Below are 19,210 nucleotides of genomic sequence, written 5' to 3'. Positions count from 1 at the left end.
GATTTTGTAAAAGAGAAAACATGTTAATATATTCTTTTCAGAAAACACACCTAAATATGGCATTTTTGGCAATTTTAGTGCACAATTTCTATTTATTTCCATCCAGCTGAGTTCAACTTATTACAAAAAAGAAAACATAAAATATAAAATCTGACATAACTTGTGCACAGGCGACTTTTTATGTTTTCTTCTTATCCAATATGATGATTTCTCTACAATGATGAACAGAACTGTATATGATTCTGTAATGAGACATACAGCATCAAGAATTTTATTTTAATCTGTAGAAGGTTTTACAGGTTAAAATACCATAGACACTCAATATGACTAGTGATTCCAAACTTTTGAACAGTGGTGTATATACTGCATGGGTGTCAACCTCTTTGTATTCACAGCCTCCAAACTGTATAAATTCATTGATACTTGTGTAGTAGTTTAAGCAGTTAAAGTAAGTTCCACTCCATATGCCACAATGTCAATGTCTTTTTATAATCTGATCAGTCTGATTATTCCAATATTTTTTTTAATTCTGGAAAATGCTCTGACATCTTGGCTCATTTCTCACATTTTGTTGATGTACAGTGTGCACTTATTTCTTGGTCCGTTTCTTACATTTGTGCACAGACAGCAACAAAAGAATTTCTGGTCACAACAAAAGAATTTCATTTAAATGAGAATGCCTACCCTTCCACCTGCAGTCTGTTCAGACTACTTGTTTATAAATATCATTTATAATTTATAATCAATCATTGTGAAATTGATGCCTGCAACATTCCAAAAAAGTTGAGCAGATTAAATAAAAAAAATTGATTTAAAAGGTAGGAAAGTTGTATTTAAAAAAAAAAAAATCATGCTTATATATAAAAGGAGCATCCAGAAAAGGCCTAGCCATTTATGAGCAAGAATGGGTTGAGGTCTACTACTTCTCAAAAAAATGTGTAAGCGCGTAATCCAACAGCATTGCCTGACTAGTGATGAAGTCCATTTCACCCTCTACTCTGCACTACTACTGTTCATCACTGCATGCACAAATCCAAGACTGCGCTAATGTCAACAATGTCCAGAAACACTGCCAACTTCTCTGGGCTTGCTGAGTTGGACTGTTGCAAGTGGCAATGTGTACTGAGGTCTGAGATTGTCTGTGAACATAACGGACATAGTGCTCCCTAAACCAAAGAAGAAAAGTACCATCCAGATTGTTACCAGTTTAAAGTTCAAAAGTCAGGGTCTGTCATGGTGTAGGGGTGTATTAGTACAGCTGCTTAATCAGAGAGTGTGGGCTCAAGAGTGACCTGCCAGCAGTCTAGACTTGTCTCCTATTGAAAACAAGTGGCACATTAAAAATTGTAAAATACAATAATAAAGGCCTCGTCTAATTGCATAGCTGAAGACTTACACAATGGTAGATAAAGAACTCCAGATCAGCTGGTGTGTTCAGCTCTCAAACGGTTAAGTGTTGTTAAAAGTAAAGGTGATGTAGCACAGTTTTAACACAATTTTAAATGTAATACAGGTCAAACAGAATGTATTGCTTTTTGTTTATCTTACCATTTCAAATACTGTCCCAAATTGCTGGAGGTTTGTACGTATAAAAACAAAGAACGTGAAAAACAAACATAACAGAATTACTGGCCAGCATTCATAAGGAAGACTGTATTAGACTAGATTTCCTGTTCCCAGCCTTATAGGGCCTTCACCTTACATACCTTCACCTTCAACTGCAACAAAACCTTTTATATGGGTATAAAAGAAGTACAGGCTGCTATAGCATGATACTAGATGTAGATATCATATCAAAGGAGGAATAATTTGAAACATCAAGGAGAACAGTCACCATTAATTGCAAATTGATGCAAAAGGTATCTTGTTTTCTCTTCTTTACGTTACATCTGTTTCCACACAACAGCTAGAAGTAACGATTGTACTTAAAATATACTAGAACATTTAGGCTTTGTGGTCATGGTGGGGGGCCGTTTGTCTTTGGAAGCAAAGACCATGGCTGTTGTGAACAGGTGGAGCTCACAAAACCACAGACAGGGACAGAGACAACCACAGACAGGGACACAGAGAGAGAGAGAGAGAGAGAGAGAGAGAGAGAGAGAGAGAGAGAGAGAGAGAGAGAGATTGACCTTGGAAAAGAGTCATCAAAAAGCTTGGATGGGCCTTATTTGATGGACTCATATAATCCTGCCCTGTGGGGACCCTTGCCCCATAAACAAAACCTCTTTCAGCTCTGCAGGCTACAGGAGGAGCTTCAGCGACAGGCTAAAATAAATCATTTTTATGCTTCTAATAAATGTATGTCAGTAGAGGTTGCTGATTCTACAATAAATAAACTTTTTTAGTTTACAGAAATGTGCAAAATCAGCAATAATATATACAATCAGTTGAGAAAGGCTGTGTAATGTTCTTTTTCATTTCTACCTGGCACATCACGTGTGTGTGTCTGTCAATTACAAATCAATGGCAAACAGTTTTGCTGGTATGGTTGGTGTTCAACAGGCTGAGAATATAATACAAATGTGTGACAGCTTTCGCCTCTAGGAAAAAGAAGAAAGGTTCAGGGGTCTAGCACTTACAAATCCATCAGTGTGTGTGTGTGTGTGTGTGGTGTGTGTGTGTGGTGTGTGTGTGTGTGTGTAAATGTAAAGAGTACCCTTCAAGCCCTTCAGGTGGTCATCTCCTGTCATCCAACATACTTAAATGAGAAGACTTTGAAATCTCAGCCAACGTACACAGAGCAGAGAGCATTCACTGCAGATGATAGAAGGGGATGCGTGCGTGTGCGTGTGTGCGTGCGTGTGTGTGTGTTTGTGTGTGAGTGTGGGTATATGGCCAAAACAAGTCCACAACATTATGCAATCAGCTGGAGGACAGCACATCACTACATATTCAAACTAAGGCAATCCCTGTACTCTTTACTTGATTTTGATTTGTACAGTATACTAAAGTTCGTACACCCCCCTATCCCCAGGTCAAATGACATGTTTTGTTGATGTTCTATGTGAAAATAGGTTGAGTGAGCTGAGTTATTCATTGAGTGGATAGCAACACAAACACACACACACACTATCTAAGCCACTTATCCTCTTTGGTCATGGGTGCTGGAGCCTATTCCAGTGGTCACTGGGCAGAAGGCAAGACACACCTTGGACAGGTTACTAGCCCTTCACAGGGCAGACACACAGACACTTACATTCACACCTACGGCAAATTTAGCATCTCCACTTTGCCTGACTGCATGTCTTTGGACTGTGGAAGGGAACCCACACAGACACGGGGAGAACATTCAAACTCCACACAGAAAAGACCCTGGTCATCGAACCCAGGCCATGTTTGCTGTGGGGCGAGAGTGCTACCCACTGCACCACTGACACAAACATAACTTATGAAAAATCATCTTCATGGATCCTTCATATTTCACTGCTGCAACTGTCAAACCCATCCCTTAGTTTGTTAAATCACATTTTACTGGCTACCAGCAACTAGCTGGCTACTAGAGATGAAAGGTTGACCACAAAAATCAGTGACTTCATCAGTTTAGTTCCAACAAAGAAGCCAAAAACCGAAATAGATGGCATTGTGTCCAAATAGGCAATGTGCTCTAGAGATCATTTTCAGTAGGACTAACAAAAAGGTATTTTATTTCCTATGCCTATTAACATTACAAAATATGGAAAGTAAAGATTGGTTTCCACTGCTTCTACGACAATGTGGTACCTGCCCAAAATGCATTAGCATGTAGCACTTATCAATTTAATTTTACAGATCATGCAGTAATTTAATTTAGAATATTGAAATTAATTCCAGGCCATGCCACTAGTAGTAGGGATGCATGATCAGAATCAGTCAAGATGACGATCATCTGATTTTTGCTCCAAACACTTTACAGCAATTGGGCAATTTATTACTTTTCTCTGATGCAATTTTATGACATAAATCATGATTTGGGCACTGTTGTGCTCTATTTGAATGCTGCTGCTACACCTGTACCGAAATGTTGTAAAATAATTATACATGAATGGTAAAATATAGTAAGCATGTGCTGCTGCGAGTGACCCTGTAAAGCTTGAAATAATCATTTAAAGGCAGAGGTGTTAGGTCAGCATTCACAGGAGTTTTTCAGACCATGTCATGTGTTTCTCCAAGTTAACGTTCCACGCACAGGCTCAGAAGAAAGGTCTGGCTCAATGTTCTCAATGGTCTCAAATGCAGAACCAACATTAGAATGATGAATATATGATGACAATCTGAGATAATTCACTTTCATACTCGGAAGGTCAACATGTTTGCAATTACCAGATTCAGGTTGGGGGGTCAAAGCACAAACAATACTACAAAATGTTCTTCTGCATGTTGCATGCAATTGCAATTGCACATTTCCACCAGAGAGCTCTCCAAATCCCCAAAACTTACATAGTGTTGCTTTATATAGGCAACAGATTTTTTTAGTTATATTGTTACTCATATTGTGACTTTGGCTAATAGGATAGTGAAAATTAGCTAGTGTGTTTCATGTGTTCATTTAGTCCACACAAAAAAAAATAGAAAAGCTAATAAAATTCAGGCATCACCCATAGGCTGATTTAGCTGTAAAGAAATTAGAAGAGGCCATAAACATTCATGATCCACTCACCCTGCTACTTTCAGCTTTCTGTTAGTACTGTATAATTGGACTAGTAAAACCGTCCACGCTGTGGAGACTTGCTCTGTATTCATCACTGGAATGTGCCATTTCACTCTCAGGATGGCTAAGGGTCTGAGACTGTCTCTCATGGTCAGTCTGTTTCCTCTAATTAGGACTGCTGAACTTTGACCCTTGACACAAAGTTCCCATCAAGGCGCCTGAGGACAAGTGAAGATGCTCCAGCAGGAAGCAGACGTACCATGCGTAAAGATGTCAACAGGTAGATAATAACACTTCAGTGAAAAAATCTAAATCACTCTTACTGCTCACAGAGCCATTTGAAACCTTACTGCACTTATAAACAAGCAAAAAACACCTCAGATCTATACTGAAAAATGCTAGTATCTTAGAAAAAAATTGACATAAAAATATTGAAAAACTCATGATAATGATCAAATCCAGTTCTCAGAGGGGCTAATCACTGGACTGTAATTTAGCATTTTCTTCATTTTTACACACTTGATTCAATGAAGAGTTTCAGTACTACCCATGAGTAAACATGAAATGCACCAATTTTTCAAAATTGCTACATATTTCAATCATATTGCTGCTGTCAGAACAAAACCTTGTATCTCCATTTTTGTCGTTTTTGAGTTTTTGACACAGTTTGAAAATGCCTGTTGCCCTTTACATTGTGGGTAAATTTCATGATGAAGGGACCAAAAGAAATGGCCCAAAATGACTTGGATAAAAATTCTGGTTCCATTGACTTACATTAAAAGTAAAGTATGTTTTTTGCTTCTCCTGTAAAGTTATAATTTTGGAGATACAAGGTTTTGTTCCAACAGCGGCGACATAGTCATTCAGAGTGCTCTGATGTGAAATGCTCATTTCAATGTCATTAACTTAAAAAATCTGAAATGTTCACAGTGGTGGTGATAGTAACTAGACATCCCCAGCATGTAATATGCCTCTTAAAATCTCCCTCATAAAAACTTATTACATGAAATGAGACATTGTTTTATGATAGTTCTGAGATATGGTTTTGGCCCAAAATGTATTTTTTAAATACATTCATGGTTGAGAGGTACAAAGTAAGTCAAAATAATCCTCAAAGACAACATTTTTTGGGGGGTCCGCCACTATTTTACCATCATCAACATTACATATAAAAGCTCAGAAAAATATGTGTACATTTGCTGGTTTTGGATAGTAAATAAAAATGGCTATGACTGTGTTGTAGACATCACAACCCCTGGTTCCTATAACCACCACTCTAAAGAAATCCAATTCAGTAAAGTTCTCTACAATATACCTTTTCACATCAAACCATTTTGAATAACTTTGTTTACATTTACATGATATTGGTTTAACTGCATAAAGCTGTAACCCTCTAGGTTAGGCTTTAAGTAACTGTAGAAGGTCCCCTCATGGTTTTCTTAAAACCAGTAAAAACTACCTCTTAAAGAAACCACATGGCCATGACCTAACTTTTCAGGTGGTCATGAAAACTGTCTGTGTGAAGCTACCTGAGCTGGAGAACTGCAGACCTGTTTCTGTTGACCCCATTAGCAAAAGGTCTTGCTTATCTCACCAAGGGAACTCTTGGCCAAACAGTAGCCTTTCAGCACAATGTGCAGGTCACTCGCAATAAGAATGCAGTTATTTGGGGCTCCTGAGTGGATAAGAGGGTTGTGTCGAATTGCCAGGATCTAACATTGAATCCTGACAATGCCACAGATACCTATGGCTGGAAGTCCAAGACAGCACAACTGGCTCTGCTCACTGCTCACAGTGGAAGGCTTGCCTAGGTTAGGGGTGTCAAACTCAGGTCCTGGATAGCCACAGCTTTGCAAAGATTATGAGCACTCATGAAGGCCTCAGTTCAGTCAGTTGTACTGAATGAGGTAGAATGATAAACTCTGTGTTGTCGCCCTCTCCTCGTGCTGACCAATTGGGTATATGCATCTGTTGCGTCATCTATACAGAACTGAGTGGAAAGTGCTTTTCTCAGCCAAAACATACCAGACTCAATTTTTATTCAGGAACAGCTCTGTAAGCTTTACATTTTACTCCTAAAGGTTTTATTTGTAACATATGCTTTTGAACTGTCTCTACTGGTTAGACTTAAAATAAGCATAAAATGAGCATAATTCATGATTTTAACCATTTAAAATGCCAGGGCCCACCGGCAGGCCCAAAATACCAGGGCCCACCGGCAGGCCCAAAATAAATATTTACACACTTCTATAACCTAAGGATAGCTCAGCCAGTTTGCATTGAAGTATGTAGTTACTGAATGATCAGCCTTAGTATGTAAAATCCCTTAAGCTTGGCATTTTAAGGGGTTAATCACCACTGGCTGTGTCTTGTTCAGGTGATGGGCCTTTTAAATTATGTCTAGGATTTCATTTGTACTTTCTAACTGATAGATTGTATGGGTTTAAGTCACTCTCTAAAACCCTACCCTCACCCTTACCCCCCATGGTTGGGATGCTGCTGGTCAACCAGCATGACCTTGCTAGGTGACCAGCTAAACCAACACCAGACCAGCATAAATCAGCTTAGACCAGCTTGGAATTCAACAAGTTAGCTGCACAGTTTTTTTTTTTTGGTCATTTTTATAGTTCACAGTAATCACTGTCCTCTAAGCCACAAGTTTAACACAAGTTATAATTAAGACCTTGAAGGTTTGTGTGAATTGAGATAAGTTTTGGATATGTATTTACAGAAAAGATTTGGGTGACTACTGACTTCTAGTGTTTGTTAGCAATGTTAGCCTCGTAACTCCAGCACTAAACTCAAGAAGCAAAATTTGGACACCAAACATGACTTAGCTGATTGACTACATCTGAGGTAAGTTGTATACATTTGATTTTTCACTGAGTCAAATAACAATTTAAACTCTCAGTGTTAACACATACTAAGGCTTATTACTCAGTAACTACAGCAAACTGGTTGAGCCATTCATAGGTTATAGAAGTGTATAACAAAACTTTGGGCCCTGGCCATGTAAGGGGTTAAAAATTTGAAGTTTTTGTGACCTAGTCCCGTCACTTGTGGGTCTTCCTCCTCTTCCCGCCTTCCACAAGCAGCTAAAATATACTGTTACTATGGGGTGTTAAGTTAGTAACTGCCATTAAAAACAAATGTGTAGAGGCTACCTAAAAATATGAAACAGCGCACTGAAAAAGGGCATCAAAGAAAAGACAAGGGCTAAAGGCAGGACATGAGGAGCTCTGGCACACACACAGGAAGTTCAAACACCCTACATTCATTTGCTATGGATTAATTATCACCTCTTTCAAGTGACCCAGTTGTAAACTCACCGCTCGAGTCCTTACAGATTTAGCCTTTCTAAAAGCACTCCACGTTTTCATGGTGGCCAGTTAAAGGTGGGTAAAAAAAGCTCTTGAGAAAGGACAGCTGGGAAAGAGAAAGTATATAGGGCCATACGGTCGGAGAAAATGAAAACTATATGACAATAACCCATATTAGAGCTATCCATATTGTCTGGCTACTTTTTTATTTGCTTCATTTTATTTTTGTTTTCCATTTTGTTATTTCCTTGATAACCAACAAAAAACTTCTCAAATGCAATAAATCTGCATGGACAATTGTATTTTTGTATTGTGATGCACAATACATGACACAGGTGGTGTTAGTGGCACTTAGAGAGCAAACGGCGTGTATGAAAAAGGCTCTCAGTGTTTTCTGCCTCCCAACCATGGAGGAATATGAGCCAGCAGGTCTGCTGGTCCTATCGCATTACCCCAAACCACACGCTCGCTCTGCAAAAATAGCAGTGAACAAAGAAGGTGTGAAGATTTACGGGGAAATCAGCAGGGCTGATGGACACTCTCATGGTGAATTAAAGAGGAGAGGTTGTACTGGTATGTTTGGGTGGCAGGACACTCTGATCCGGGTGTGGTCCTGCAGCCAACTGCGCATCATAGCAACCCCACAAACACACACGCATGGATGCATGCATGCACTACACCACATCAACTCACACTAAAGGTGAGGAAGGACGTAAGAGATGGTAGCTGTCTTTAGGCAAGCTGTTTGGGAAGACATCTTCAAGCAAGCTGGATGTGAGCGCGAGTCTCAAGCATTTAGTAGAGAATTTTATCATTGTCATTGTATGAAACTGAAGTGCTACACACCATGTACAGCTGACCTATCTGGGCAAAAAATCTAACAGCTAAAGAATTCAGCAAAGGTAGCTATTCTGCTACCTAGCATACTATCCAACCTACCTGCTGGTCAATCATTTCAAGTTGTTTTACCTTCCTTTGAACACCCCATTTACTGTAAGAGGAGCATCATTCTATCCATCAAACAGAACCTGATGCTGTTGCAAGTTGCTTTGGGAATGTCATTGAAGTACTGATTGCAGATGACTGTAGCAAAACTGATAGGCAAACGAAAACATGTAAATGACAGTTTTATTTATTTATTGAGTTTGGCGATAAATGAATAAAAACTGTCATTTTTACTTCATTTTTGCATTTTAGTATTGAGGTTATTTTATTAGTTTGTTTGTGTTTTTGTCACATGTGAAACTTCACAAGTCTTTAGTCTTTTTTTTCCAATTTTCTCCCTAATTTAGTCATATCCAATTCCACCTACTAGTTAGGACTAATAAAAATGAAATAATATTAAGTAAACTGTATGCATAGCATTAGATTAAAAAGTCACTCTTGTAATTGGCTCCTGCCTTTGGAGTTACTAAACATAAACAAACATTTAAACTCAGCCTATGAAACATCTGGAAGCACTTTGCATTAAGAAAAGAAAATGTTTCATGAACCTAATTGTTATTCCTTTTAATGTGCTGTTTTATTTGTATTTGCATATTCATTTGTCTTCCAGATTATGAACAGTCCTGCTTGTACCATACTACAGGGTGAAGTTCACTTCATCATCAGACTCAGACCTGAAACCTAATGAAACACAACCGCTGCCACGCTGGCAACACCAAAGGCTGCATGAATCCTACCAAAACACACCTGCTTGATGTTACCACAGAGACGTATGTATTAGTGGCTCAGCTTTGGTAAATAATGTTTTACTATAATTACACTCTGCTTCTGTAGTCTAGATACAAAAGCTAATCCAACTTGATGCTGCGAAAAGCTCAGCAGTATGAAGGGGCGCTGTATATAGCTGGTGCATCATGAAATTCTTCAGAAACCTATTTTAGACTGTTTAATGAATATGTAAACGACCAGGGTTATAAATGAGGCTCGAACTTGAAGATCCACTAAATGACAGTCAGGCATGCTAGCTTAGAGGCCTCATCTATTTACCCAGAGCACAGTTTCTATAGCAGAAGCACCCAAAGCATTAAACTACAGCATTGTGAAAAAGTCAGAGACCACCCTTTCATTCATTTAATTTGCATTAAATACGTCATTCATTTTCAGTTTCAGATAAAATGGAAAATATATATTTAACATAAAATTACACAGAATATAAAATCTATCAGTATTTAACTTGTCCACTTTTGTGCACCCTTTTACCACTTTAACCCATCCTTCTAATCTTAGCCCCTCACAGGTGGACAATGTCGCATATGACATCAAACAGTGTTGTACATGAATAAATCTCAGGAGCGCCGCATTCTAAAAGCTTTTATTTTGCCTGGAAGCATAGCGTTGTGCTGTCAACAACTCAGGAACATGGCCTCTGTTTGGTCGACAAGCCAGGAACACAGTCTCTAAATGGTTATCAGACTCAACCAATGTCATCATCGGACAGCTAACAGCCATGCTAACAACAACAGTAACTCTTTTCAATGCAGAGAAATGGATGGATAGTCACAGAAATCATTCAGTGCTGGATTTGTCATTATGGACTTTTTTTTAAATCTCCAAGAAGACTTTGCAGTTCAAGGTTGCATTACAAAGCTTCTGAAAGGGATACAGTCACACTGGAGCTCTAATTGGAAGGGCATAACACCGCCCTTCTAGGAAAAAGAAAAGTAAGTCTCTAGCATACAGAGTTCCCAAGATAATTTTTTTATGGTACAATGTCCTTTGATTTGTATGCGACTCTGTCAGCATGAGGGTTAAAACTAACCTGTTATAGGTGTGTGCTCCATCTAGAAGCTTTTCCCAAAGACCTCACTAACAATATGTTTGCCTTACATTCACACAAGCAACTACACAAATGCACCTTAGCTGCCTTGCAAATTCATCCTTCCACTGTGAGAAGACAACTAAATGCAATGGGTCAGAAACGATGTGTAGCTGTCAAGAAGCCCTTACTGAGAAAAGAAAACAGACACAACATACTAAAAGATTAGAACACCAAAATTGGAGATAAGAGATGTGGTTTAAAGCTTTATGTACTGGTGAGTCTAAATTTGAGATCTTTGGAAGAAACACAAGGCAGAATGTAAGCTGCCAAAGGAATGAAAGACTCTTCAACCCGTGTCTACAACCATCAGTCAAGCATGTTTGGAGATGTTTAACAACATGTTTAAAGGCATCATGAGTGCTAATAAGTGGAAATAAACTGTAATACATCACGCAATACCCTCTGGAAAACATGTGGTTAAGAAGAAAATAATTCCAATAGCCCCAAGCACACCGCTGAGAAGATCAAGAAATACTTATCAAACAAAGAAGCCCAGAGCCCAGACATCAACATCATTGAAAGAATGTGTTTGCGATCACTTGGATTATAAGAAGCAGAAAATGGACATTTCAAAATATTAAACAAATCTTTACACTTACACAAAAGTCATTATGAGAAAATACTTATTAAAAATGATCAAATTCTTTTCATTTGACCTCTGAGTGGTTAGTAGTCATGACCCTTATGGAGAAAGAATTTACTCACAAGCCCCCCCAGCTGGACTTAGAAAAGCAGAACACTCATACCACCTGCTTTATGCGGGGCTACATCTGGCCAGGTGAAACAGTCAAGCCCCTTTACCACATCAAAACCCAGCCAGGAAGAACACACACTCACATACACTAGGCATACACATACAATACTTATACACACCTGTGGTCACACAGCCTTAGACACACCTTAGACACACACACTCAGAATTATTAGCTCCACACCAGAGCATGCAGGGTAATCCCCTCCAGGTCTGGGCCAGTGGGAGACAGACAGCAGTCATAAATCCAGAAGTCCAGACTTGTCTGCTTTGTTTGAGCTGTTGGGGGAAATTGGTCTCTTTGGATCTTAGTGTATAGTGTGGCTCTCTAGATTCCTCTGCAAAATAGTATCAATGCTGCATTATCTTGGCTAGCCATGTCTCAATCATGGTCCAATGACAAATTTAGTTTACACGAAATTTCCACTTACCCCAGATGTAGCCAGTCAGCCAAGACATGCTTGGTGTCCATATTTTGTTTCTTTAGCTTCGCACTGGAGCTACAAGCTAAACATTGCTTAAAAAAACCCACTTGAAAACAATAGTCACTGAAATCTTTTCCGTAGATACATCCTAAAACTTCCACTCAAACTGCATCCAGGTCTTTATTAAGGTTGTGCAGATTTGTCGATGTGGTTTAGGACAAAGTATGACATATTGTGAACTAGAAAAATGGACAAAACTTCACTGTGTAGCCAAATGCTGGATTCTGCCATGTTAGACAATGTTGTGGTGTTGTGTCAAAGTCTGCGTCCCCCAAGGAATCCAGCTTAAATATATTTCCTCAGTTCAAATATTCAACATCAAACAGTTTTTTCTAAAAGGATTGGCTGCCTGCTGCTCTGGACGCAGTTTGAGGGATGTATAAATGGAAGATTTGGGTGACTATTAACTTAGTGTTTGTAAGCAACATTAGGCTTGTATCTCTCGTACTAAACTAAAGAAGCAAAATTTGGACAACAAACATGTTTTGGCTGAATGACTGGATGGAAAATTGTATAAATATAATTTTTTGCTAAACTTCCTTTATTTGGATGGTACCTTTATTCATGCCATCATTTCCAGTCCTGGGCATTAAGTAGCCCTGTCCTGCACTTCATTAGTGCTTGACTGCTAGAATGAACTCGTTTCACTCCAGAAGAGCTTGTTAATAAGCTTATGAATTGACTGAGGTGTTTTCGGATGAGCCAGAACACCATATAAAGTGCAGGGCTCCTCGAGGATCAGGGCACATAAAATTAAACAACTTCACTGGCTCACACAATATTTTTTTTAGTGGGTTTAACCTCAACCTCAAACTCATCTGGTGGGCAAAGGGTCATGTGCCATTAATTGAAACCTAAACCTCACCCTTATTCTAACCCTAACTCTGGTCTACATCCTAACCTTAACATTAACCCTAACACATTCAGCTGTAATTTCAGCAAATAGTTTGTTAACAATTTGAACATCTATGGATAACCTACAGCAGACCACAGTGCATTATATATATATATATATATATATATATATATATATATATATATATATATATATATATATATATATATATATGTAGTGAGAAACTGTGCTTTAGCTAATGCTAAAGCTTCACTGTTGACATTCTCAGGGACACAGTATGCAAAGGAACATGCTACATTGTCAGAGCAAATACAATAAAGTTTTGGGTTCCATTATTGTTCAGGTTCCATTATGTTATTATTTAAATATCAAATGAATAGTTGTTAATAATTCATTAAGTATTACATAAATAATTTCATTATAATATTAAAAAAATGATTAATTATGTTGCACGCACTTGCAACATAATGCATGCCTAGTTGTATGCAAGTCTGAACGCCCCTGGTCAAATTACATGTTTTGTTGATTTTACAAAATTAAATATGTAATTCTTCTGCATATTTTAGTGAACAGTTTCTTTTGTAAACATTTTGGGAAAAAAATAAACATAAAATGTAAACTTTTTCACAGGTCATATTCATGTCGATATGTTAAATTCAACAAATAAACAGTAATTGTGCATGTAAACATGCAGTGTGTGTCCTCTGCGGAGCATGTGTGAGCTTATTTACTATTAGCAAATTAACAATACATGTAATTTGGCCCAGGGTGCCCACACTTTTGCATATAGCTCACAAACCACTACGTTGTTTGCCGTCTTTTTCTCACTATAATTTGGGACACAACAGTGTCCAACTCAGTAGTGACAGAGATTAAGTGCTATATTTTCCAGTGGAATCATCAGAGCTTTACATAAATGCTACATAATTGAATGGATAATCTTCCCTCTCTCTGCTGGATCCCATAAAGGCCCCTGTCTAACCATGTATAGATGTGTGTCCTGTCTTTGAACTTGCATATCTATTTACAGACCAACCAACTGTTGTCTTCCCTTTAAAATAAAACACTACTGCCTAATGACAAGCTTTGTCTCTCTTTTTTGGGTAAAACCATCACCACAGGGAGAATGAGGCTGTGACCTGCAAACGCTGTCTGTCATTATATCCAAAATATTTATGAGGCCCACCAACCCTCGTTAGAAACCTGGAAATGGTTCATCCGACACTGATTGGAAAGCACATGATATACTCCAGTACTGGAAGGTAATAGCCCAGGTAACACTCTCACAGGCTTAGGCTAATGATTCTGGTCTAAGATATGTCACAACTCTGATTATAAACAGCAGCAGTTCGTCTGGGTTTATCTTTCCAGCCCACCAGTTAAAACAAAACCAGGTGGGACAAATGATGGGCTTCAGACCTTTTTTTATTTTTTTCTAGGAAAACTTGCTTTTTTTCTTTCACAAGATGGGCATTTAGACTTTCTTTAGTGTTTTCTCAGATCATCTTCAGTGTGGCTGCATTGGCCTGACATTACCAGCGGCGCACTGTGATTAGTAGAGCTAGGCCTTCAGTTCAGGCAATAAATGTCAAAACTCGGTCACAATTTGGAAAAAGCATGTCTACAAAAATTCAAATATCTGCTCGTGCCCCTAAAAATCTTTAGTATTAGTAGTAGTACAAGTATTTTGTTAGCATTAAGCTAGGAGTGATACACGTGAAACATTTTGGCTGCTGTAGATTAAACATGGACATTTGAAGCTTGTAAAAGACATTCTGTGCTTTATTTTAGCTTAAAATAGATGTTTTCTATTTCTAAAAACTTAACTAAATCCTGGTTAGACTACTATTTGCATTGCAGTCGCTGACATATCTAGAACTTCCAGAAGGCCTTGAGCAATGTTTTTCTCACAGAATCGGCCCCATTGAACACCTTTCAATGTTGGACGATGAAGTCAGGCACTTTGAAACTTTTGATGCAGCACAAGGTTGTGACATCAACATTAATTTGACATTTCACATCCTATGAATTGAATGAAATTGTGTATTACTTTCATCAAATATTCACTAAAATTTCATAGTGATCATACTATACAGTTCAAGAATACTGCAGCAATATTTAATATACAAGTAGGTATTAATTAGCTTGATTGATTGCTTAGATTTCACATCACATAAGAAATTTATGACTTTGAAAAATATTGAATGTCATCTGATAACTCTTGAGTAGGCTTAACATAGTTTCATAAGTTGTTTATTCTGTGATTAAATGTTAATTTAATGGTGTTTATTGATGTTTATATTGTGTATGTGTTTATGTGTATATATTTCTTTCTTATATATTTTTGTATTTAAGGACTACAAGGAGGCTACTCACCTAAGATTTTCACTCACTTTCACATCTGTGTAACTGTGATGTGACAACAAACGTGATTTGATTTGAAAAAAAAAAAAAAGTTCATATCAGGAAGTGTTTTTGATTCATTACATTATGTATTTGTTACTCCTTAATGTTTCAAAATTATTATTTAATTTCAACGAATTGTTACTGCACTCTTTGTGTATATGTGTAGCTCCTGTAAAGTGTTACTACATTTTATTTATGCTTGGTTTCAATAAAGTAGGCTAAATGCAGTAGGTGCCAGCTATTTAATAAACATCAACTATATCACACCTTTTTGGTTTGGAGAATATAGGTCATTTTGGGGTGCAAAAATATCCTACAATTCTACACTTTGATTCTGGACACCTAAATGTGCTTGTGTTTTAGTCAAATAATAATATATATATATAAAACAATAAAAACTCCACCCTTCAACAAGCAAACATATTAATGTGCTATTACTACAACACACTACTATTACACTACTATTCAGTTCTAACTTCTGGAGACCATATGGATAGTCTTTCTACACAATTTCTATTTTTTTCCTCAAAGTTAGTCAAAGTCTTTGGCAGAAGTGAATTCCTGAACCCTAGCTACATCTCAAAATGCAGTTCCCCTTGGGAGTTTGAAACCTAAAACCAAATCAATAATGCCACAGCAAGAGGTAAACATGGAGCTCGCAGTTTGTGTATGCATATATGTGTGTTGCACAGAATAACCTATGTGTGCTATATTTCACCGTGAGAGGTGATAGTATATGAGCTGGTATAAAATGAGATATCGAGCCAGGCTGAGATATAAAGTTACACGGCTGCTGTATATATGGGATTATAAATAACTGTGATAAAGTGATATGTTGAACTGGCTCATTCCATGTGCAATTTCTAACAGTTAAAACATTTTACAATTTTTTGTATGGATTTCCTCTTAAATTTTGTTAGCTTATTTCTCAGTGGGAGGCCTCGCTTAACCACAGCCTAAGTAATAAAGTACTTCATGTTAGCAAATGGAAAGATCAACTTTGGCTCTACTCATAGAAATCTCCAACAGTGTTCCTTACACAAGCATATATATGCAAAAAGCACAAAAACACACATCCAGACATATCCAAGCACACATACACACACCAACTCATGCAGCTGAGGGTAAAACTCAACCTCTGTTTCCTCCAGAACGGCGCCACAGGGGGTATTAGCAGCCTTGCCTGTGGGATCTGTGTGTCATGGCTGACAGATGAAAGCAGAGAGCCTATTCCTTCTCAAAGCTAGAACTGTGGCCTAAGCTTGACCCCTCACCGGACTTAACTATAGCCTGATAGCCTTACCTGGATTCTGTTTCAGCTACTGCAAATTATAATGGGTGTCCATCAAGACTTCATGCCATCTTTGAGAAGGTGGATATAATTATCCAGGACATGTTAACAAAGGTTTAGATTATTTGTTATTACTTAAACACACCTGATATCCAGGCAGAATAGTTAAAAAAAGTTCCCTAATTGCCAATAACTGCCCAGTATCACTAGCAGTAGTAGTGGTTCATCAGAATCTGTATTTAGTCATCAGTACTTTTATTTTGAGTAACACACTTAAGTGTGTTACTCATCTGTTGCAGCTACCATCACTGAAGCAAGGGAATATGTTGGCTGTGTAGGTTTTAAGACTAGGATTATAGTTTAGACTTGTCCAGTTTATGGCCTAACAATTAGGGCTCTTTTTGGCCTTAAAGGCATGGTCATTCTAAACTAACCGACTGAATTACTCCACTTTTTTGTGCAGGCCCCTTAGTGATCATTCTTCTGGTGGAATGAAAATTGACTCAGGTTTTTAATTAATAAAATGAAATAAAATAACTCTAAACTGCCACTTAACTAGGACACTGTTGGCTTTTTGTGTGTGACATGATGTGACTATGTTGAACTGCTAATGAGCAATGAGGGGTGAAATGGGATGAATATACTAAATTTTATACTTAAGAATTTGTCTTCCTACTCATAATTTTGTTAAGGAATCTCATTTTTATCTATTTTGCAGCATGTTGTATGTTTGTATTATGTTGCACAGACATATTGTGCTTATCTGTGTTAAATAATCAATTGCTTAACCATTGGTGAAACCATGAGTATTGCATACTTCAAGAGTGTGGAATCTCTTTTGCAAGCTAGGATTTAAGTCATGTACATGGACCCAAGATCTAACAGTATATCAAGAAAAACTGTACTTCAAACATCTCTTTCACTTGAAGATAGAGGTGAGCATGTTACACTGTGGTTCTCCACAGTGTGCTTTAACCCCTACAGATGGTTTTTCAGAAGTATCAGGACTTGAGTGATATTTTTCAGTACGTTTTCCTCAGCTGGTTATAAGAGGTGGCCCTATCTGCTGAAAAGGTGGTGATAAGGCCCTCTCATCAGCTGGGAAGAGCCATGACAGTCCCCTGGGAAGTGAAGAGGCATGGGGAGCTCGAGGCAGCCCCAAAGCCTTCACCTGCCCATGCACAGGTGAGCTGCTAACATGCTGTCACTAATAACTCTCTGACAGAGAAATCCCCAGCTGAGCTAGCCCTCTCAAGGACCTGATGACATGAGGGCCAGCCTGAGTGTGCTTGATTGAGTGCTGACTGTGGTGTGATGACACTGTGCAGTCTTAGCTATCATGTGTTCAGTAAAGTTCTGTGACTTTAACCTGCTTTCTGAGCCTGTCCAGTAATTTTTGGAGACACGCTGATGATGCATAACTCATTTACATTTTGCAAACAAAGACATACAGTAATCTAATAATTCATGATCAGTATATTTATAAAATTAACTACAGTATGAGAGAATTTAAACTGTAGTTTTGGGGAAATTGCCTAAAATGAACATTAATTTTGCATTGCTTATGAGTTATATTTCATGTTTTGTGCTTATTAGTTACATTTTTTATTTTACATTTGACAAGAGTACTGGCTAGTTAGCTAGGAAGCCATTTGAAACCACAGTCTGAGGCAACATAGTTAGCTAGCATGCTAAGTGACCATTGCTAAATGACCATTGTAAATAAAATGATGTTTTATGATAACAAAAAGCAAAATGCATACATTTTCTGAAAAATATGTCTGGATACTTTTGGACTATCCAGTTAGCCCTTCAAATTAGTGAATTCAGCTACGTCAGGAGGCATCTATTGCTGACACAAGCGTTCAACTGTGCACACGATCTCCATACAAAAGCATTGCTGGTAGAATGGGACACTCTGGAGCAGCTGCACATGAGCCTCAGATCATCATGCCCAATGCCAAGTGTCAGCTACAGGGATATAAGTGGAACCACATTCTCTGGAGTGATGGAGCACCATTGGTTTCCTTTGGGGTGAGTGTTGTGTGTTCCAGAACTAATCAGCCAACATCAGTGCCTGACCTCACTAATGCTCTTGTGGCTGAATGCAATCAAATTCTCACAGCAAAGTAAAGCCTTCGCAGAAGAGAAGAGACAGGTACAAACTCCCTATTAATATCCTTGATTACTGAAGAAATGCTGGATGAGCAACCCACTTTTGGTCATATCGTACAATTTTGAGGATGAGTTTACCATGATGCCACTATGTTGTGTATGCTGTATTTATAGTGAGCGATTAGCAGGAAGGTAATACAACAGTTCTGCACATGCAAATAAACTACTGACCTGATCCATAGTGATTACTTAGAAATGTGCATGTAAAGATGTAGAACTCACCACTGCATAAAACTAGAGAAGAAGTGGATTTGGCTTGACCTAAATCTCATCATCAAGGCAGATCTCGGTGAAGTCACCACTAAAACCATACACTATTAGAGAGAAAGCAAAGAAAGCAGGAACACTGCAGTCAAATAACTGAACTTTGCTTGTTGTTGAGATTTCAGACTTGAAATATCATAGAGTGGTTCTAAAAACCAAATCACCATTTGTGTGATTTTTGCATGGCAATTACTGGGTTCAAAATAGGATT

At 38.1% G+C, this 19,210-nt stretch overlaps 1 protein-coding gene across 2 annotated transcripts in view; it reads right to left on the bottom strand.

The window, feature by feature from the left end:
• Positions 1-19,210, bottom strand: part of si:dkey-27h10.2 (flocculation protein FLO11) — a 38,791-nt gene that overhangs the window by 3,881 nt on the left and 15,700 nt on the right. For both annotated transcript variants that reach the window (XM_036574941.1, XM_036574942.1), the window contains exon 10: positions 18,958-19,049. In XM_036574941.1, the coding sequence (XP_036430834.1) occupies positions 18,997-19,049 (53 nt within the window). In that variant the 3' untranslated portion in view covers positions 18,958-18,996. The remainder of the gene's footprint in view (positions 1-18,957; positions 19,050-19,210) is intronic.

The sequence above is a fragment of the Colossoma macropomum genome, unplaced genomic scaffold (genome assembly GCF_904425465.1).
Source record: "Colossoma macropomum unplaced genomic scaffold, Colossoma_macropomum, whole genome shotgun sequence".
Taxonomy (NCBI): domain Eukaryota; kingdom Metazoa; phylum Chordata; class Actinopteri; order Characiformes; family Serrasalmidae; genus Colossoma; species Colossoma macropomum.
Note: the sequence above shows the minus strand (reverse complement) of the source record. Positions and strands in the feature narration are given on the sequence as shown.